This window comes from Typha latifolia, chromosome 3 (assembly GCF_019914945.1).
Source record: "Typha latifolia isolate L0001 chromosome 3, TyphaL0001v2, whole genome shotgun sequence".
Lineage (NCBI taxonomy): Eukaryota > Viridiplantae > Streptophyta > Magnoliopsida > Poales > Typhaceae > Typha > Typha latifolia.
Genome location: NC_133088.1, coordinates 17913886 through 17936488, shown reverse-complemented (window position 1 = coordinate 17936488; position 22603 = coordinate 17913886). Strand labels below are relative to the sequence as shown.

Genomic DNA, 22603 nt, shown 5'->3' with positions numbered 1-22603 from the left:
TGAGAGCTAGAGTCTTTCACGGGCTTGGAGGCCCATTTGTTAGGATAAATTAACTATGAGCACGTTGCGACTCGTTCGCATTCGCAAACGCGAAGAATTGACCTCGAATAGAGCAGCATCAATGGTCGGAAGAAGAAGAAGAAGAGATCAATAGAGGCAAAGAATACGATTCCGGTCGGTGGAGTGATTCCGCATAGAGATCCCCTCCAAGGCCTACTTCTTTGGATTCTTCTTCTAGGGATCAAGGCACCAGCTTCGGCTCCATTCTTTTCTCGACGGAATTCTAAGGTGAATCTCGCGTTCCTCATGGTTTTTCTTTTCTCGTGATAGATTTTGTGGGTTTCTGGAGAAATAATTGTTGGAATTCTATGAGATCTCGAATCAGATGATGTGTTGTCCTTGTATCACCAATTGAGTTATCAAATAGGGTGATCTGGCGTTGTGGGTTTAGATTCAGATGGGCATAGGACCATCTTAGGGTTTGTCCTTTGGGATTGGGATGATCGAGAAAGCCTATATTGGGATCAAATTGCCACCTCCCAGTTGTTGGAAACAAGAAGTTGACATTATTCGTCTTACAGTTCATTATTAGGTTATATGGTACAGATTCTTCTTGATGATTTGTCAATTTTCCTGAGTTTGCGATCTCATTTGAGACCGCTTTGCTTCAAGTTCAAACCTGATGTTTAATTTGACAAAAAGATGGGTTTTATAGCTGTATTGCCATTAGTGAAATCACTGCTCGAGATACGGCAAAACTTTGGTCTATTTTGTTCATTTTGCAGTTTAGCCAAGACCAGTTTGCTCAGTTAAGGCAAAACAAACCAAGTGCGAGAAGAACAAAAGAAACTTAGCCATTTTAATTAAAGCCTATACGTTACCTTCCTATAATGACTTAGTTTTTTTTTTCCCTCTTTTTGGAGTATTTATGTTTATAGGTAACTGTGTGGCAAAATATATGGCCCTTCTTCAACATCACATCTTTCAACACAACAGTTTTGATAGGCAATATTCATGGTTATATGGCAAAAGATATGGGCCTGCTTCAAGACAACATTTTTGAATTATGGTCTAAAGAAAAAGCTTGTACTTGGGAATAACAAAAAAACATACCTTGTACTGGGAGGATACATGAAGAAGGTACAGAACACAAAACCATAAGCAGCTTGGGCGAATATCATACAGTTTGCAGTTCAAGGATATAAGATAAATTCATGCACGAAAGTGCTGTACTCGAATACTTGTAGATGTTGTTTTTGACACCTCTGATGACACATTCCGTTATATGATTATTGTAACATATTCTCTCCTCATAGTTAAAGCTAATGAGTTTTGCTGATAATTACAGGAGTTAGGTGGGTAGAAACTTGATATGGCACTTATGAGTGATAACAGCACATATATCAAATCAGATGTGGTGTAAATGGAGGAAGGATTGCGGATGCATATCCAAGCATCTGTTGTTGCTGAATATTGATAAGGAAATTTCTCATGTTGGAACCAAGATCTTCACCCCGTCCAACTATAGCATATAGGCCAATACGGCCATCTGATCTGGAAGTTCTTGAGCAGATTCATGCTGCTTTATTTCCTATAAGGTGCCTAGATTTAAAATAATTTTCATTTGCACATAGAAAAGACATGTTACATTTTAATTTGTTGCAGAATTATCTGCTGAGAATCTAGTGTGAAATGTGCTTCTTGATATGACTGCTTTTCTGCAGGTATGAGAGAGAATTCTTCTTGAATGTTGTCAATGGCAATGGCATTGTCTCATGGGGTGCTATTGACGTCAGCAGATCAGATGGCCAAAGTGATGAACTTATTGGATTCATCACTACACGTATCATTACAGCAAAAGATAGCGAGGTATCTGAGTTTATTATGCTAAGAATTGCCGTCACATTAAATGAACCAGACATAGCTGATTTTTCATCTTTGTAGATTGAAGATTTGATCAGGTACAATACCACAAGGAAAGATCTGACACTGGTTTATATATTAACACTTGGTGTAGCAGAGCATTACAGAAATCTGGGGATAGGTTATTACCTTCTCCTATGATCAGACTCACTAACTGCTTAACAATTCAATTAATTTTTTCTTAATGAGACTTTCATTTGCAGCTACTTCACTTGTTCAGGAGGTAATTAAATATGCAACGAGTATATCAAATTGCAGAGCAGTGTATTTGCATGTCATTTCATACAATCAGCCTGCAATCGACTTCTACAAGAAGATGTCATTTAAGCTTGTAAGAAGACTGCCGAAATTTTACTATATTAGAGGCCAGCATTATGACTCATACTTGTTTGTCTACTATGTAAATGGTGGCCGATCTCCCTGCTCACCATTGTAAGTATTTCATCTACTCCAGAATGAAAAGCATAAGTTATATCACAAAAAGTAGTAATGGTTGCATAATATCCTACTGTTCTTAATGTAAAAGTGCACTTCACGTTATGCTAATCAGTTCTTGATTTCTGCTGCATCTCGTGCATCAATCATTTTCACATGTTCATGGAAATTTAGTGACAAAGTACCTTTGTGCTACATTTATGGTTAAATTATCCTGCAAGGGCTGGTGTTTCATTTACCTCTTTGCACATACTTTGTATACTTGTTGCTGCAATATGCATATCTACAACGATCCTTATTTGATATTTGTGATCTATGCGGATTAACGCTATTCTCTTAGTGTTTTTTAAACATTACTTTCCTTCGAGAGACACAAGATCACAAAGTAGACTTAATTGAAGTAGCTTCTTCCCTACATTCTTTTAACAGTTGTGGAATGTACATCAGCCACTGGTGCTAACATTAACTTGCCTTCGGTTCCTTCTAATCCACTCTAATCTGTAGGGTTGCATATCTATCTCAAAATCATAATCTGTCGGTTTATTTAAATCCGGCACTTTGGGAGATTCTTCTTTTGTTCTTCAAGAATGCTATCGTTTGATTCTTATATCTCAAAATCAGAATGGAGTAAACTTCTTAGGTTTTCTAATCAAACGAAAACTTTTTTTGGTTTTATGTCCTCTTTCTGCAGCTTGTGTGCCTTCCCTCCAAAAAATAACCTCAGGAATTCATGTATTTGTCTTTCCTATTCCAACTTCTATTCTGACTTCAGTCTGAAGTTAAAGTTTCCCCTCCTTTTCTATCCACATGTGTAGCTACCATCTTATGTTATCCTATCCTTGTATCTTTTAGTATTAGTGATTGAAAAAATGGATGTCAGACTGTTGGTACTTTTGAGAGGCCCATGAAGCATGGATGTATATAAAGGATACAAATAAGGAAACAAACATGGACAGGGAGCATGGATGTACTCTAAAGAAGCATCAGCGATAATTGGAGGAAAAATGCATGATCACTATTGTCGTAAAGTTGAAAGAAGTCTTGGACGCAACTCTATGTTGTATCCATGACAGACTTTGCATCTTTTCGTTCTCCTTTTTTTTGGGGAAAAACATAACAGTTTTCATTTGTCACTTTATGTAAGTCTGTTTTCTAGGTGCATAAATTCTGTACTTACGAGTATGTCTTAATATTGGAATATGATTCTATTCAGGGAAATGGTGGCTGCATTTGCTGTGTACTTCAGGGGTTTCTTGAAGATTCTCGTCGGAAAGGTGTGGAAAAATGACGCGAAGAATATTCCCAGATGGTCCAAGTGTAGAGAATCAAGTGGCCTTCTAATGACAGAGAACAAGAGGATAATAGGCGTCGAAGATACTAGTCAGTGTGTTTAAAAAACCAGCTTTGGTGGAAATGCAAAGTGCTAATTGGGCATCCAATAGAATAGAGAATCACCCTTGTGCATTTATCTGTTGTATCTATCTGTGAAAATGGAGTAAATAATTAAAAATATGTAATCCAATTAGCATCATATTTATTATGTAAAATAAAGTTTCCAGGTAACTTATCTCTATGCTTGAGGAGTTATGTCTGTAAATAATGTGCCTTCTTTCTTTTGGTCTCTTAGTTGAAGAGATTGGATTGTGATATCGACATTGTTTGTTAATCGCGTACTGCTGACTAGTAGCAGCGAATATGAAGCCGTGAGTGCGATTGTGAACCAAGAATTAGGTCAATATGAGTTCTAATTATTATGCCATTATGTGTTGAGTTTCTTTAGGTCTACAATAAAATGCTTGTTCCCATTGTAAAATTTAGATAAATTAAATCGCATTTTCCCTCATATAAATTTGATTTTTTTAACAAAAATAAAAATAAATTAAAAAATCCTAAATAAATTAGAAGAAGAAGAGAAGAAGAATAAACTCTAATCTCAACCCCTCATCTATCTACTCGTAGACTCTTTCTTTACTTGTAACACAACACAGACACCACGTCTCCCTTCTCTTTCTTTCTTTTTTCCTACGGCGTGTACTTCCTTCTACAGAGGTAGAGGTGCGTGGGATAAAACAACCGACCCCACTCCTCCAATCGAAGGATGAGGACGAAGCACCTCGTCCCACGACTCCCCACTTTCTCCAACTTCGGCGACGACAACGACCACGGCGGCGGTGGAGGCGGCGGCGCAGGCGGCGATGACCTCATCTCCTTCCTCCCGGATTCCATCCGAGCCCTAATTCTCTCCTTCCTCCCCACCAAAGAAGCTGTATCCACCTCCCTCCTCTCCCGCCAATGGCGTTACACCTTCGCTTCCTCCCCTTGCCTCGACTTCGACTTCTCCCTGTTCCTTCCGCTCCGCGGCGCCAAATCCTCGTTCATCTCCTTTGTTGACTCCACCCTCTCACTCTCCTCCTCCGACGCTCCTCTCCGCCGCCTCCGCCTCTCCCTCGCCGGATACAGCGGCTCCGAGCCGCGTGTCCCGACGTGGCTTGCCGCCGCCGTCGCCCGCCGCGTCGAGCACCTAGAGCTCGTCCTGCCCAAGGCCAGATCTATGCGGCTGCCCGACTCCTTATTCTCCTGCGACTCCTTGTCCTCCCTTACCCTCCAGTTATGCGACTACCCGTTTCCTCTCCCGTCCCCTTCCTCCCTTACCAACCTCACGCGATTTCATCTCGCCTCGGCCTCCCTCCTAAAGGGGACATTTTTGCGAGAGCTCATCTCGTGCTGCAGGAATCTCGAGGAGCTCCTCGTCGAGGAGTGCCGCGTCGATGTGTTCGACGTCGTCGGCGCGCCGCGTCTCAAGAGGTTAGGGTTGGAGAACTGCGATTGGATGCATCCGATTCGGATAAGGGTTTCCGATTCGCCGCGTCTTAGGACGTTGAGCTATTCCGGCAGAGTTGCGGACGAGCACGACTTCGAGGATTTGGTGGATTTGGACGAGGTGGTTTTGGATTTGGGGAAGCCGTCGAAACTGCGGGAGAGCGACGAGGAATGTAGAGATTGTCTGGTTAAGCTTCTCGGTTTGGTCGGGAATTCCAGGTGTTTGTTGCTTTCCCCTTGGTGCATTCAGGTATAAAAATCTGAGAGTTTTTGTTGGTAATCGTGTACATTTTATGGCGGTTGGAATTGATATTGTTGGTTGTGAAGCATCTATGTCGAGCGGAGGATCTGTTGGAGATCCGGCAGGACAACGTCAAGCGCTTGGAGTTGGTGATGGCATCACCTAGAGAAGGTGTTCGAGAAATTGCCCCACTGCTCATGAGCTTCCCCAGTGTGGAAGACCTTACAATATCTATCGCTGTAAGAATTGTCATAGGCTTAGAATCTATTTCATGATATCTTGTTCATCTCTGTCTTAAACTGCTAGCGTTGAATTGTTGCAGTTCTCACGGCTGGTTCAATGGCGGTTGGCCGGCGAGCAACAAGAGGTGGAAACTAAGGGGCTGTTGAGGCATCTTAAGAGGGTAAGGATGGAGTACATTGATCGGAGTAAAAGTGGACTAGAATTGGTTAAGTTCATGCTGAAGAATGCGCGGTCGTTGAAGAAGATGACCATTGTACCTTTGTTGGATGGCCTTGAGCATGGCAAGTTCCGTCGTAAGGTGTCAAAGTTCCGGAGGGCATCCAGGGATGTTACTATTGAATATTGCATGACTAATTCGGACATCTGAGGGTTGACAGTTCTACTACTCTCTGGTGAATCCTTCCACTTAGTAGGGAAAGAGCTCTCTTTGTATACTTACTTTGTCATGTTTTTCTAATTAGAGTTTGCAAATACACCAATTCTAACAATTCTTTTCTGGCAATGGAAGTGTCTCGCTTGTTGCATTAAAGAGAGAAGGATATAGCTAGTGCAAGATTATCTATTGAGTTTCTTCTGAGCAACTAAAAAATTTCAGGAAGTCTAATGCATTGATGATCCTCATAGTACAATTGTTTGTCAGATGAATTTAGCACAATTTTTTGTCCAAATTTTGTCTCTCATTGTACTGTTTTTTCATCATGCAACCTTTTACCTCTGTACAGATCAAATGTTTAAATTGATTTCGAATTTCATTTATGTGTTCTTGCAAATTAAATTGGTTAATTAAACAGTTTATGGAGGCAATTGCAGGACCTTTCTTCTGGTATGGCCATCAAGTGCTGTAATCAGATGGAAGTATTAAACTCAACATCTCAATGGAATTGACCCACTTTCTTTTTAAGCTACTTTATTCAAATTTAAGAAATGAGCATAGCTAATTAGGTTTAGGAATACCACATCCAAACACCATTATTCTGCTATATCATCAGAAAGAGGAGTGAAGCATCTGCTGCTGTTCACAAGAAAGAAAGGAAGACAGTGCTTGAGCAATTGACCATTGCATATAAGCAACAAGAGGATAATATTGGAGAAATGGAGATGGGCCCTTTAAAGCAAGATTGTAGCAATAGTACTAATATCTGAATAATTCTCGAACGACATTGATTACCTAGTCATCAGAATATATATCCTGCCAAGAAGATATAATCTGTAGATCTTTCATAGCGCTGTTACTTTGTTACATTGAATTATACCTTTGGTATATATTCCTATGCTCTTGAACGTTAAAAGATTGATTGCCATAATGAATGAATGCACTGCATGTTATGCTACAACTTGAACAGTTGATATTGAATTTAAGTATATTGCTTTACATCTATACAACCGCTGAATTTTTGTATAATCAAAGGATAACTTTAATAATACCCTTTGGTTTATTGTCATTTTCACATACATCTGGTGTTCTTTTTCTTGAAAAATTTACATACGATACCTTGTCTTGTAACAAAATTATAATTTACACTCTATATTTTCACCATTTATAAATCGAACTATATGATTTAGCGAATATGTACAGAAAACATTTTGTTGTTAGCTAAACTTAACTAAATTATTAAGTTAAGTTAACTATTCTAGAAAGATTATAAAAATATCATCGGTTAAATTATACTTATCCAACTTATACTCAATTCAACTAAACCCAACCTAACATAACCTAATCCAACTCAAGGGTATTTTAGCTATTTTTTAAAAAATTAATTAAATTTAATAGAATATTCATATCTGCCCAAACATGTTCCAGAATATTTTCTTCAAATATTTGCTAAATTATAGGGCTCAATTTATAAATAATAAAAAATATAATGTGTAAACCATAATTTTGTTAAAATAGAATGATATATATAAATTTTCTCTTTTTTTGAGAAATTTGCATATAACATCGTGTCTTTTAATGAAATTATGATTTATAGCCTACATTTTTACTATTTACAAATCGAGCCCTATAATTTAGTGAATATGTGTAAAAAATATCTAACTGTTAAATCAGTTAGTTAAACTTAACAAAATCTCTAAGTTAAATTAACTAAACTAAAAAATTATAAAAATACTGTCAACCAAGTCATTCTAACGATATTTTAGTCATTTTAAAAATAAAATATCTCTACTTAATGGAATATTTTGACGGTGTTAGTTTAAATCTAATCGATAGTGTTTTCTGCACGCTAAATCAGATGGCTCGATTTACAGATAGTGAAAATATAGGGTCTAAATCATAATTATGTTATAAAGTAGGGTGTTATATACAAATTTCCCTTATTTTTTAAAGGAAAACCTCTTAACCTTTTAACAAAAAAAATGTTTTAACTTTCTTTTTTTCTTTCCTTTAAAATAAGAGTAAAAATGTTCATATACATTTTTAATAAAAAAAATCTAATGGAAGTAATGTTTGAAGGTTTTTCTTAGTTATGGGTTCAATGTGTCATAAAAAAAATAAAAACCAAAGGATAGGTTATGTGAAAACGCGAAATAATTCAGATGGTCCACGAATAATTATCCCTATATTCAAGCTATAGAAAAGAAAGCAATACCAGAAGATAACGACACAGAAAACATTCATTTTGTTTGTTTTCCTCGTGGAATTGGCTGAAAATAGTCTCTCCTTAGCCACCTGCCTGAAGAACTTTGGACGAAGAATAGAAGAAAGTAGGCCAAAATGAGATTAGATCAACAATATTGAACTGGGCCCAAGAATAATTATCCCTATAATCAAGCTACAGAAAAGAAAGCAATACCAGAGGATAAGGACACATGAAAACATTCATGTGTTTGTTTTCCTAATGGAACAGTCTCTTCTTAGCCACCTGCATGCAGAACTTTGGATCAAGAATGGACGAAGTAGGCCAAAATGAGATTAGATCAACAATGTTGAACTGGTCCCAATATCTGGAGCTGCTCCACAGTTGCACACTTCGTCCACATAAAGTCTTCCCATGTTGACAAGGCCTCGAGCGAGTTCTGGCACTGGAATTTTGGAGTGATAACTAGGAATTTAATTGCATTCTTGTTAGAAATTTGTCATTGAATAAACTGTAGCTCTGATGTTCACTTGCAGATTATGTCAGACTGAAAGTTATCACATGTATCATAAGCACAGTAACTGAGCAGAAATTGCTATTGCAGTGTACTGTGTCCATAATCATTATTTTATTTGCGTGTAAGGAAACATCCTAGTGAGCATGTGCCATGGCTACACTAACTGAATGAATTTGGACTAAGATCCAAAGGGTACAACTGTATGAATGCAACCTGCTAACAGTTCAGGACTATGGAAGAATATCCACAACGATGTTTCTGAATGAAGAATATTTAAGTACAGCAAATGGTTATGGATTTGTGTTAGTGAGATAGATCTATGAAGATATTAATGATAAAAGCTTGAGTAAGTTCCCAGATCAGCTTGTCCACTTTCCCTGCGAAAACTACTCCACAACTTGCGCAAGTGGGATTCGCCATCAAAAAATCAGTGGATACTTTTGGCATGTCAAGAAGTGTTAAAGAAGCAATGCATCTTGCCTGCGACACTTGATTGTAAAGATGCTACTCCAATTCATAGTTAGAAAACACACACTTCCTACTCTTCTTCATATCGTCCTCATCCTTGATTAGTATACTAAAATGGGTCATGTAATTAATCTCCTCAAAGGTGTCACCTTTTCCTATATACACAGTCTAAGAACTACTCTTGCAGTGCTAAACATGCAATTGAGCTTGTGAAATACAACTACTTTCTTATTTTTTCTTCTCTTTTCTTTTCGTTTTTGCTCTTGATACCAAGATAGTGAAAGAAAATAGTCTGAGAAGCAACATAATTAAACAAACTGATGGAAGGAAAAATTGCTTTGTCCTTTCCTGGAGGGAGACATGGAAGGTTGAAAGTTGAGACCTATTAGATTCGCACTAATTTTATCATTTGCGCATGGAAGGCAAGATTACAGCTGCAAAAATAATTAATGTCTGGTTTATTTTCAGTCAACTTGCAAAAAAGTGTACAAAATTTTCTTATGATTGAAAAGGATTTTTATTTATTAGCCTCCATGTCTTATTCCTGGCCCTTAATCCAGGTAGGGAAGTTGAAGAAGCAAGTTCTTAAAGAAACATTTCTCTTGCTTGTAGGAAGTTTCTGAGACTGATAACTGTTGAATATTTTGCCAAAGTTCGCTAACAGAAGTGGAGACTTCTGGATGCAATATTACTTTTTTTTTATAGAGAAGTTGAAACCCAAAGTATCCCATTTAACCGATGCTATTGAAATTCGATTCTGGTAACATCTCAACAAAAACTAATTGTCGTCTTGGTTCTCAACTAAAGACTATTAGACAAGATATACCACATGCATGCATACATTGAGAAGCATCTGTAGTATGAAAAGGGAAGAAAATAAGATAATCTAAGTCAAAATTATTTTATCCATAAACCTGCACATATATGTAAATATAGATGTCTTTAACGCTTTTAAAGTATCAGCTTTTTTTCTTACAAACGGCATTAAAAAATTCCTTTTGCGTTGGTGACATCTCATTTCTATTATTGTAGATGATACTTAATGATCCCGCAGAGAAGTCTTCAATATTATTACAAATACGTATGCTCTGGCTAATTAAGAATTTTGATTATCTGCTACAACTTGAAATTAAGAAGCTAAGTAAACAAGAAACAGGGGATAGATCAGCTTAAGTGTTATTAAAATCACTATCTAATCTGTGTTTAATGCTAATCTCCTTTTCAATCCTACTCATGTATGAGGTGTTCTTCCGTTTCACATGACTCATCCTTACACCTAGAAAGATTACCCCAATGCTAATATTGAGCTTTACAATCTTTCATTTATCTTGATGAGACTAAGTCCTTATGATTAGCTCTAATAGATATATAGAAATCCTTATAAAAGTAAACATACTCGATACATTATTTGATTATGTGGAGTATTAATTTAGAGGTCTTCTTTTTCGTTCTTTTCTCTCAACCTAACACTTAGTTTAATAAGCGTTGGTGACACAATGTAGAACGATTTTGAATGAGAACATACTGAAAAGACTTTAGATTAGTCTGAGAGATTAATTTAACTAGGCAAATGAACTTTTTGAGGTATAATTATCTAAGTCCACACAATATTGTAGAGGTTGAATACTTAGCTACTTTTATTTTGTTTGGTGAACTCACAAACTATAGATCAATGGCCATGATCGACTGGAGGAAAATGAAATGAAGTGGTTGAAGACTGAAGGTCCTACAACGAAAATGATAAGTAGAATGATGGCATTTCTACTTAACATGTTAGAAAAGTTTTAATTTTATTTTTTACTTAACCACTTAATGAGACTTCTGAAAGATTTGAATCACTGACTGGATCAAACATGTACATAAATCATAATATTGATTAATTAGATCCTAATTCTTATATTAAAAGTACTATTGAATCCATTGATAGATAGCTCTTCTAGGGTTGGCATTGGAGCAAATACTTTTATGCATACCTTTTCTCAGCCTTGATTCTTTTGCATAGTCTGGAGGTTGGCTGCAGCAAAGCTAGGTTTCCTTTACTAGTGCATAGGTGGTCATCCTTCTAACACAAGAATCCACATGACGGGGTTTGCTCCCGCTTCTTTATCAAAAATTGATCAAACTTGAATTTCTCTATATAGACACTCGTCAATGAGGCATCTGCCTAACCACCGGCTTTGTCTTGTTTTCCTAAGCTTACGTCAGAGACTCTTTTCTTCCCTTCTAGTAGGTCATCTCCCTTGCTGACGCCGGTGAGGCTTTCCTCTCCCCTCCCCCTAGCAATAGGCTAGGGGAGGGGAGCACCCTTCTTCCTCTTTTCCCTTCTTTTTCTTCTCTCCCCACTAAAAGTATGATGTTCCTCCTCTCGGCATCATCATATACTAACCACTGCTATCTCTTCCTTTCCCTTTCAAAGTCGTTGTCCGCCATCTGCCTAATCTTCGTCATCTATCTCACTACTGTTCTCTCCTTGGCTTTCTACAACTCCGTCGTCCGCACCTAGTGCCGAGGGCCATGGATCTTGCCCCAGTCCGATCCTCGACCCTCCACGCCATCGCATCATCTACGTCAACTATGATGGATCTTGCCTGTGTTGCTTCCATGGTACTGTCGTCCACGCTGACTGTCGTGGATCTTACCTACCATGGTCTTAGCCCTCCTACTCAAGCCGCAATCACCCTTGCCTGACTGCCACAGCCTCACCTCGCTTTATGCTCTACCACTGTTGTCCTGTTCTATAGATTTTATCTATGCTTTAAGAAAATTGTTTCTTAGTTTTGTGGATGTATTCGACTGAGCTATCATTCTCACCTCTTTGCTATTTTTCTTTCTTTTGTTGTTTTATTTTCGCTGTTGTTCTTGGTTTTATAGATTGCTCAAATGGAGTCTTTAGATGATTTCGTTGTGATCGCTGGATTCCGTCACTGATGAGCCTGTATCCTTATTTGGGCTTGCTCTATCGTTGAGAGCTCAGTCTTTCAAGACTTATGCCTGTAGTGCAGCCACAGTTGGCCAAACAAGAGACTTATTTTAGAGCATTGTTCTATCTCCCTTTTTTTTATGCTTGAATATTTATTCTTGATACTTCATTTTTATTGTAGTCGAACTCTAATACAACCAAATGAGAGGCTTATTCTTAGGTTTCTTATCTTATTTCTGTTTTCTTCCTTTGTATGGAGTTATAATCATTTGATTAAAACTAATAATATGAATTAGTCCGTTAACCTTCCTTAAAAAAATCATTGATGGATAATTAATTGCTTATCATAGGTATGATATTGACCAGTGGCGAAGTCAGGATTTTCAGCTAGAGAAGGCAAAGCTATCAACTCAGTTGCACTGAAAAAAGTTTGAAACAAACAAGTAATAAAGTAAGCTTTATTATTTGAGGAATCAATTATTTGTTCCTCTGTTTCACTGTTCGAGGAATCTAACTATTTATTTGATTCTTTTGGGAGAAGCTACTAAATTTGTCGTTGCACACCACCTCTAATTTGGAGACCATTCTGCAAAAAAATTAATGCCATTAAGCCAGTGGAGTAATAAGAATTTGTAGACATTTAAGCGGACAAAAATCAAGACAGTTTTGGATCATCCTCCGGATCCAATTAGAGGGCCAGCCAAAAGATAGTAACTGGGAACTTAAATTGATGTAAACTGTCACCATCACTATCACTATATCACATCATTGTGTTAGCAACCTCCATCTCTCGTTTCTTATTCATGTCATCTTGTATTGATTCCCTTCTATATCAATCATGTATTATCTTCCCTTCATCAACTTGCTGCTAATTATTAGTCATGATTAATTTAACAACAGCAACATTATTGCAGATATATAGAGTCCATTAAGGCCATTGTAAATATATATATTTGATAACATATAATAAAGAGGAAACAATTATGAAGAATATTTAATATATCCGTACGGGAACTCGTGAAACCACTTTGTTTATAGTATCTTATGACACATTTAATATATGTTCGATAGATTTTTGCATGTCTCTTTGCGTGTTCGACTCAAGTAATGCTAACGTTGAAAAAAAATACAAAAACTGAGACTGAGTCAAGCCAAGATCTTATAAAACCAGCATTAACCCCTGGCTAAATCTTCCTATAAACCTCCCTCTTTATCTCTCTCTCTCTCTCTCTCCTCTCTCTCCAAATAACTACTCAGTTTTCTCTAGCTACTTTCAGGTTGGTTTGCTATCTATCTATCTTCTCTTGTTATGTTTTTATTTAATTATTTATGTTTCCTTACCTTGGTTATGATTGATTTGAATTACTTTGAAGAGATCATTAATGGGGAGGTCTCCTAGCCAAGAGGACGGCGTAAAGAAGGGCCCATGGACGCAGGAGGAGGACGAGAAGCTCAAGGACTACATCAAGAACCATGGCTTGGGGAACTGGAAGAGCCTTCCTAAGAGAGCAGGGTTGAACCGTTGCGGCAAGAGCTGCCGTCTCCGGTGGACGAACTATCTCCGGCCCGACATCAAAAGAGGAAGTTTCTCCGACGACGAAGTGCACCTTATCATTCACCTCCATTCCATCCTAGGAAACAAGTAGTCATCACTCGCACTTCTCTATTGATATCATGCTATTGAATTATGAACATATATCTTATAAATTTCTTGTTAATATATACATATTTGATTCTTTTCAGGTGGTCTACAATTGCTAGCCGCATACCGGGGCGAACAGATAACGAGATCAAGAACTACTGGAACACTCATCTGAAGAAGAAGCTCCTCCTCATGGGCATCGATCCGGTCACGCATAAGCCGCGAACCGATCAAAATCTTCTTACAAGCTTTTCTAACATCCTTTGTGCTACAACCAACCTTGACAGTTTGGCCATCGAGTTGGATAATGCTACACAGTTAGCCAAGCTTCAGCTCCTACAAAACCTGCTTCAAGTCTTCAGCACTTCTACTCCTGCACCAAATTTGGACGCAATTATTAATATATTGGCTAGTGCTCCACTACAAAACTACAAATTAGGCGACATGTTTCAATCAAATTACCAGGCAGCTCCGAGCTTGTTGACTTTGAACAATTCTTATCCTCCAAGCAACTTAAATGCTTCTCATGAGTTTGGACAAGAAATATTGGTGCCTCATGTTGACAATTCAAGTGCCTATTCCACCCCTTCGTTGGTATCAGCCTCTCCTGAGGATGCCAACGAGCTTATAGGTCGAGATGCTATCGATTCAGATGCACCGTTATCGCTCGAGTCTATGGAAGTACCAAGTCTAGATGATTCAGATCACTATGATTTTGGCTGGAAAGACATTTTAGAGTAAGTCCTCTATTTGGTTTCTTCTTCTCTATTGATAATAGTACTAGAAGCATAGTAACTAATGAATTGCTTGTTATATATTACAGCCAAATAGCACGGTCGGGCTCATTGTAGAGGAAGACAACTAACAACTTCTGAGTTTGAAATGAGTGGACAGTTAGAATAGCAAAAAAAAAAAAAAAAATCATTGTACAAAAACACATGGTTCATTTAAAAGCACTCCATGACTTGTATCTACTACAATACTATTTGTGCTCTATTCAGAAAAATGTTTTTCTTTCTTTTGTGATGAGCTTCTATTGCAAATTAAACTCAGTGTGATGGAGATTGAGAATGACCCATGCCTAAACAATTATAATAAAACTAAATTTATGTGTGTTTAAAAACTAGTTAGTTGTAGTAGGAGGTTGATTGTGACATGAGACAGAAGTTGAAGTTGTCAGTCCTCATAATTGGAAGGCTTACACATGGTTGAATGGTTTAAATTCTCTCATCACAAGCCATTCGTGGTGTAGCTTTTATAATTAAAGTGGAAAAATTAGTATTAAAACCTCCAAGTTGTTGGGGTTTTCTTGTGCATGTGGCGGGTCCTCATCAGTTAGTGTGGAATTTAACAATTAAGGGTGATCTCATCCTGATGACATCTCTTTCCTCTCACCTTTGCATACAAAGTCGAGTTACCAGTTAATAGCATACTCCGAAAGTTATTAAGCTGGAAGAAAAGGAAAAAAGAAAATGATACATTTATAGAGAGGATAACCAAGCAACTGATTAGCTTGCTATTCATCCCCAAGTATCTTTCTTCTCTAATTTTGCGGGATGGATCAAGATACCCTGAATTCATATCCATTTTGGCTATGGTGTCAGAACTTTGTATCTGCCTTTTAATTAATGGGTTTATTTTTATTTATTTATTTTTAAAAAAAGTCCTAATTCATGTCAAACATATATTAGTTTACATCTCTGGGACTAGTTAAATTTGAGATGTGGAAGAAAAGGAAATAAGGACATTAAATCTAATCATAAAGGGACATCATTAACTGTAAGGTTTAGAGATGTATAATATTCCTGGGCCAGAATAGGATGGAAATTGTGATACACTTCCGCACTGGATTGGACATAATTTGGCAAAAGTCGAAAGGAAACAGTACTGATGTGATCTATCATCCCGGCTAACTTTGCTTGTTTAAAGAGTCAAACTATTTATTTTACTATCATGGACAGATTCCTTTCTTCAATCTCTCTCTCTCTCTCTCTCTCTCTCTCTCTCTCTTGAGGGTTGTATGGGTATTGGAATGAGCTAATCTGCTAACTAACGCAAGACTATCTACAAAGGATAACAAGATATGTAGTAGGTAAGTCATTAGCCTATAGAGAAGAAGTAAGTTACCTACCCACAAAGAATATGATTTGAGTTATACCCTAAAGCTTCATCTTTGTGCATCATATGAGTGTGGAGAAGGAGAAGCCAACATGATTACCCTCTCTCTTTGCCAATCATATGAATAGACTACTACATTCCAGCACTACCATTACATCAATCTTTGTAATGGAAGGATAGCGTACTTGACCATTTTGAGAACCAGGCTAACTGCCATTAAAGATAATAACTATGACAATCTAAAAGGCAGAGGCCTTTTGCGAGAGTAAAATTTATCCTGTTAAAGCGAAGGCAGATATGGGACATGTGGCCACCTAATTGACATATAATTTGGAAGATATATGAAATATTCCACTGAAGGTAAGGATTTTTCTCTAGCTTAAGGGTATTCGAGGAGCATTATGAATCACTATGGTTGCATTAAGAATATCTTCTCCCTATGTTGAAGTATTTCACAATAAAAGATTCATCAATTGTGTTAGAAAAGGATAAGAATTGCTTCTCCTGATCGTATCGTGGAAAATTTTGAAGAAAGGGAAAGGTTTACTTATTGCAGTTCAGACCCACTAGTATATAGTATGTTACTGTCCCTTTACAGCCGTGTTAACCTAAATACCAGAAATGGACAATGTCACCTAGAAATGATATATTATAGTAGAAAGAATGCTTGAAAAAAAAATATCAAAGATATATACTATCATCAATATTTTATATAATTTGGAACTTTTCAAGGATTAGAAAACTATCAAGATATTTCATTCTGACCTCTTCAAAATATAATTTACTTCTAGATTCAAATTTGGCTCCCAATATGATGCGATAAGACTCCGAAAAGAGATTAGGTATAGTGTTACATTCACTACAGACAGATGAATTGAATTAGGTCTGCTTTTGATTCTCTTAGACAAGTCAATAAAGAAAATTATTGCTCGAAGCGCTTGACACGAATACTAGATGATTTTTTTTGTTACTTGGTTGTTCAGTAATCGCGCCAATTTGCGTAAAGGATAGGTATATCAAGTTTTTTTTTTTGACTGTCTAGGTATATCAAGTTGAATAGCTTTTTAATTTTATCTTCTTTAGATATCTGGTCTAAGGTCATTTGATCATTATGAAAAATTAAAGTTTCTTGTTTGGTAGACAACAATGCAGGAAAGATTATTTTGCAAAATTAATTCAGATGCAGGTGGGGAGGATGATTTCCATATGATCCAGTTCATACATTGAAGTAGTCATCTTAAAACTAATCTTGGATTTGGTTTAGTATTTCTAACAGTCCAAATAAGATATGACAGGATAACGGTCATTGCGTTCCAACATGGCCACCTTCTCAGTATTTTCTGGATCACTTTTGCAAAAAAATTAATTAAGGAAAAGAATCTGATTATTAAATCACAGCAGGGTCCTGGAAAACTCCTGCAGTCAGAGCTGTAGACAATCTGCTCCTCATTCTTCAAACTCTACAAAGGATAAGATGTCATTCATGATCATCAAATTATAGTTTTCTGCAGTATGTTAGTTAAAGTTGGTTATGGCACCCACCAAATACCTTCAGGTCAAAACCTAAGAAACAATAGTATATTAGTTTCAATCTTCAAACTGGGAGACTAAGATTTCTTTGAAGCTAGTACATCTTGCTTGTTTATTTTAACGGAAGTATATATATGACAGGTTGCAAGTGAACTATCAGGATTTTTTTTCCTATAAATTAAGAAGAGTAATAATGTCAAACTCAATAAATTAGTTCAACTAAATGAGTGGATTAGAGAAATTAACTATTCTTAATTTTGGTGCTACAACAGCTACTAAATATTAACTTTTGCAGCATTAAAGAATGAGTACTCGATAGCTTCTTAATCTGTTATTACGAATAATTAAGGTGTTAATGAGAGTGAATATTAGGGCCATTTTCTCAAAGCTACACTAAAAAAATAGTGCCAGAAATATTTTGACTGTTATTTACTACTCTTTTGTGCCAAGGGGTGACGGGAGCAAATGCCACAAATATGAGGTCCTCTCTCTCCCTCTCAATATTAAAACCTCGTTACGAAATGCCTTCGTATAGTGACTATGTCTACACCATGCATTCAACTCAACAGTTAATGCGAAGGTTCCAACCCCAGAAGACTGTCCAAACCAACTCCTTGATCTCAATTTATGCCACAAAGAACCTCCTACTCCAACTAAGGTATCCTTTGGGTTCATGCATTTCAAGAACGTTTTACAGTGTAAAAAAAAAAACAATGTAAACCTGCAATGCTATATCTTTCCTTTTCTTCTTCTCGCTAAAGTAAGATTGAGAAAATGTGTTTTAATATTCAGTTAATTGCAGTGGAAAGCCCAACGTAGCCGTTAGAAAGGATACTTCATGAGATTTATAAACATATGTTTTTCATATTTATAGATGTAGTTTTTATAAATACATAAAGCTAAACATCGATCCCCCTTAATGAGGCATCTCAGATTCATCCCCCCTGTATTATTCCTTTTAGGCGTGGTTTATTCTTCTCAATTTTCATAAAAAATAAGTTGTTGTCTAACAGAAGTTCTGATAAAAGATATGAATGTTTCACTCAAGATGAAATAATTACGTCTAAACATATCATAATAATCACAAGTACATCTACTAAAGGGTACAATTAATGAACCATGCGTCTTTGTACATTATTCTTAATTTCCATTTCAACTGTCCACTCATTTGAAAGTCGGAAGCTGCAACACATCATCAAAAGGAAGTTAACTCATCTCCAATGTTCTTGATATTTGGCTGCAATAAAAGAAAACTTATTAGTGATTATGATTAAAGTAATTTAAGAATACGAATTCATCTTTTAGGGATGATAGAAACAAACAGACGGCTTACTCTAGAATCTCTTTCCAGCCATGATCATAGTCGGAGTCCTCTAGACTCGGTATCGTCCTTTGAACTGGAATCATATTGGTGAAATCCTCAGAAGAAGCTGAAACCAATGAAGGAGGAGGATGGGCACTTATGATGGCATATGGATTAGGGCTTCCACCATTACTCTCCATCATAAACTCACTGATCATAGACCAAGAATCATCGATCTGTGACACCATTTCTTGTTCATTAGGGCTCTTGGAAGATTCCGAATAATACATACTACATGAGGTGTTCAAACCCGAGAAGCCCAAATTCCATAGACTCATCAACCCCTCGATATCGTGGTTTGATTGAATAATATTTCCTAATTGGTAGTTTCGAAGGGCATTGGAGCACAAGATGCTACTCATCATTGAGCCCATATTTGGCACAGGACTAGAAGTGACGACCTGAACCAGGCTTTGTAAGACCTGGAGCTTGGCTAAGTGTGCAGCATCTGCTTGTAGCCTTAGAGCATCACTATCCAAAGAGGTAGCCGAGCTGCGAAGATTGGTTGTAGCACCAAGAATATTAGAAAAGCTTGTGTAAAGATCGAGATCGAGATCGGCTCTCGGCTTATGGGTGACCGGATCAATGCCCATGAGAAGGAGCTTCTTCCTCAGATGAGTGTTCCAGTAGTTCTTGATCTCGTTATCCGTTCGCCCCGGTAGGCGGCTAGCAATCGTAGACCACCTGAAAGGATCAAATTAGCCAAAACAAACAATTTTGTAGACATAATAATTAGTTCATAACCCAGTAACATATATCGAGCTAAATAGATTACTTGTTTCCTAGGATGGAATGGAGGTGGATGATGAGCCGCACTTCGTCGTCGGAGAAACTTCCCCTTTTGATGTCGGGACGGAGATAGTTGGTCCACCGGAGACGGCAGCTCTTTCCGCAGCGGTTCAACCCGGCTTTCTTAGAAAGAATCTTCCAATTCCCAAAGCCATGCTCCTGGATGTAGTCCTTGAGCTTCTTGTCTTCCTCTGGCATCCATGGACCCTTCTTGAGGGCGCCGCCCTCATTATCATAGCAGCTGGGAGATCGACCCATATATGCTTCTCCTGCAAAGGCCTACTTGAGATTAACATACCCAAATACTGTTACAAAATTCCCTCACGTACTTGTTTTAGGAAAAGAACTAAAGACCAACCTGAGATTATTAGCTACAGAGAACTAAGAGGTTGGTTTAGAAGCCTGGCATTAGTGCTGGTTTTATAGGATATGGCTGATCTCTCAGTCTCCTATTTTTCTTTTTTTCTAAATTATATTTTATGTTTCAGAGGTTTCGTACTTGAGAAAGGTTTGAAGGAAAGGAGTACGGAGGTCACAAGAGACCAACGTCTGCATGGATGCTGGGCTAATCACATCAATTGGAATTTGCTAAAAAAACCCCTACCTTATGAATTTATTTTAGTTCGAATCCTACATTATCGGGTTTATTTGATTTAACTCACTTCACCTTATAGATTTATTCTATATATTATATTTTTAATTTTTAATTTTTAAATTATTTCTACCGTAATGGGTATCGAAATTGTTTTGTTAGCAAAAAGTATTTTGATAATGCTACAATTATAATAGTAGAGGATTAAGTAAATATTTTTTTTTACAAAAGATTAGTCTTTTAGAAAAATAATAATAAGATAGACCTGGAACTATAAAAAGTTTATAATGTAGAACTTCTTTTTAATAAAAGTCGATGTCTATCATATCGTAGTCAAATAACTAACGTCATTCTTCACTCTTCTTAAGAGAAAAATAAATAAATAAAGCTCTTTGTTTCATATGCATGGCTAATGGGGGCCATTTGAGGAGGTTTGGACTCCGTGGGCATCATTTTTGGGTGGTCAATTAAGTAAGATGACAAAGGCACAGAAGACAGGAGGACTATGTTCACAGTAATGCCAAGTGGCAAATCTTTACTTGAGTAAACTATAAAGATATTTGTTTCATTGCACCATAAGAAGAATAATATATGGATAAATATTACATTAAGTATTAAGTAGAAAGATGTGCCATAAAGAATGCAAGTATGTTATATCTTCTTTTAATAGATTATAAACTTGTCAGACTAATTAGATAAATAGGACTACCCGTATTCAATATATAAATTGAATAATTAAATTTTAATTATCTTAAAACATCGATCATAATAAATTTAAACTATACGTATTAATTTTTTTTTTAAAAATTCTGTAAATTCTTCTCTTTAATTTCATAATCTAAGTCATGCATATTATTTCTCCAAAAATAGGGAAATCGAAACCGGCAAGATTCGTGACAAGACCCAACTACTGGCCTGCATATGTTATCAAAACTCTCATTTAGTGCTGATTTGGATTAAAAAAGGACATAAAATGGCAGGTTTCTTGGATTAGGGTCTGCATAAATATGACCCGCATTCGATCTGTTGATACCTACTATTATTAGCTAATGTCAGGGTTAGGTTATAAATATCCCATTAGGGCTTAGTGGGACCCGTCAAAGCTCAAACTCCCAATTTGGACAGGACGTCTAAATAAGCAATTATAAACTAATCACTTCTCATAATTAGCAACAACTTGGAAGATGGGAGGATAATCTATGACCCAGAAATATTTATAACTCAATAAAAAAAATTGAGACAAATAATAAAAGATAGACGGCTGCTATACACCAAAGAAATTTTAACTCCATTCACAGTGGGCCATTGAACCAAGCTGAGTGGATATTTGCCTTTTCAATTCATTTTCTTCATCTGCTCTCCTTATTTGAAGAGTCCTTTCTCCACAATATTAACTAAATGGTCAGTTGATTAGATGCAGTCCCTTTACGTGAAAATACTAATATAAATAAAAATCTTATATCTTATATCTTTTCTTCTCGTTAAAAAGAAGCGGAAATATGCTTCGGCATCCACTTAATTAAAGTAGATGTTAAAATGCTACACATAATCTATCTTAGTTCCTGGGGAAAAAATATTTCATAGAACTCGTAAACTAAATATTAGTTTTTATATACATTGATAAAAGAATTTCTAAATATATAAAGTTATCTATAGTGAATTTCCCACTTCAAGTCATTTATTTGGCATGCAAAAAAAAAACACTTCATTGAAGGGTATGAGAGAAATGAAACTTTTCTTATTATTTAGTCGTACGAAGTGAATTAAGAAGTGATTTCTATGATTTTTACTAGATTGTTAGACTTCTCAATCTTTGACTCGACCCATTATCGTTGGAGGAAGAAGAGTGAACTTATTAACTCTAGTTAATAATTACATACAAACCATCTCACTATTAAGTTTCTTTAAGGGATTCAACATATCATCACCACCATCAGCATCATTTCCAGATTACTTAAATCAATATGGATAGATTCAAGATCGCGTTAAGTCAACAATGAACTTATGATTATAATTAAGCAACTCAACATCCATCGTTGGACACAATAAAATAGTTTTAATGTAGCAATTGGGAAATCTAACCCTCAATATTATGATCACCATTGTCCAGAAGTCCTTGAACTCCAACCACAGTATCTTACATGGTATATCCGTTGATGTTTTTTTAGATCCACTAACATAATAATATTGTTGAAATAGCTGTCTCACTTTCTAGATAGGACATGGAGTATATTAGATTAACAGTGACCACTAAAAAAGGGATTAGGTTGAAAACAAATTGAGGGCCCATGGCCATGGAGAATCCGCCAATGCCAGATCATCGTGAATCATACCATTGCCTCGGGAAACACGTGAAACATCCACCACGAATAACAACTGCCCTTTTTTCTAAAAGATATATATAGTAAAGTTTCCGAGAAATGGAA

At 36.7% G+C, this 22603-nt stretch overlaps 4 protein-coding genes across 4 annotated transcripts; 3 read left to right on the top strand and 1 right to left on the bottom strand.

The window, feature by feature from the left end:
* The first annotated feature begins 66 nt into the window (after positions 1-66).
* Positions 67-3931, top strand: LOC140783623 (histone acetyltransferase MCC1). Its single transcript, XM_073130563.1, has 6 exons — positions 67-288; positions 1349-1598; positions 1725-1869; positions 1945-2044; positions 2127-2355; positions 3572-3931. The coding sequence occupies exons 2-6, from the start codon at positions 1492-1494 to the stop codon at positions 3750-3752; spliced, it is 762 nt and encodes a 253-aa protein (XP_072986664.1). The 5' UTR covers positions 67-288; positions 1349-1491; the 3' UTR covers positions 3753-3931.
* Positions 3932-4329: 398 nt separating this feature from the next.
* Positions 4330-6291, top strand: LOC140783618 (F-box/LRR-repeat protein At4g14103-like). The gene is made up of 3 exons (XM_073130558.1): positions 4330-5428; positions 5506-5658; positions 5742-6291. The coding sequence occupies exons 1-3, from the start codon at positions 4457-4459 to the stop codon at positions 6027-6029; spliced, it is 1413 nt and encodes a 470-aa protein (XP_072986659.1). The 5' UTR covers positions 4330-4456; the 3' UTR covers positions 6030-6291.
* A 7069-nt stretch (positions 6292-13360) lies between these two features.
* LOC140783620 (transcription factor MYB92-like) lies at positions 13361-14791 on the top strand. Its single transcript, XM_073130560.1, has 4 exons — positions 13361-13420; positions 13517-13785; positions 13887-14522; positions 14609-14791. Exons 2-4 carry the CDS (start codon positions 13526-13528, stop codon positions 14634-14636), a joined length of 924 nt encoding a protein of 307 aa, XP_072986661.1. The 5' UTR covers positions 13361-13420; positions 13517-13525; the 3' UTR covers positions 14637-14791.
* Positions 14792-18482: 3691 nt separating this feature from the next.
* LOC140783619 (transcription factor MYB39-like) lies at positions 18483-19858 on the bottom strand. Its single transcript, XM_073130559.1, has 3 exons — positions 19572-19858; positions 18767-19480; positions 18483-18670 (listed from the first exon to the last, which is right to left on the bottom strand). The coding sequence occupies exons 1-3, from the start codon at positions 19841-19843 to the stop codon at positions 18640-18642; spliced, it is 1017 nt and encodes a 338-aa protein (XP_072986660.1). The 5' UTR covers positions 19844-19858; the 3' UTR covers positions 18483-18639.
* Between the last annotated feature and the right edge of the window lie 2745 nt (positions 19859-22603).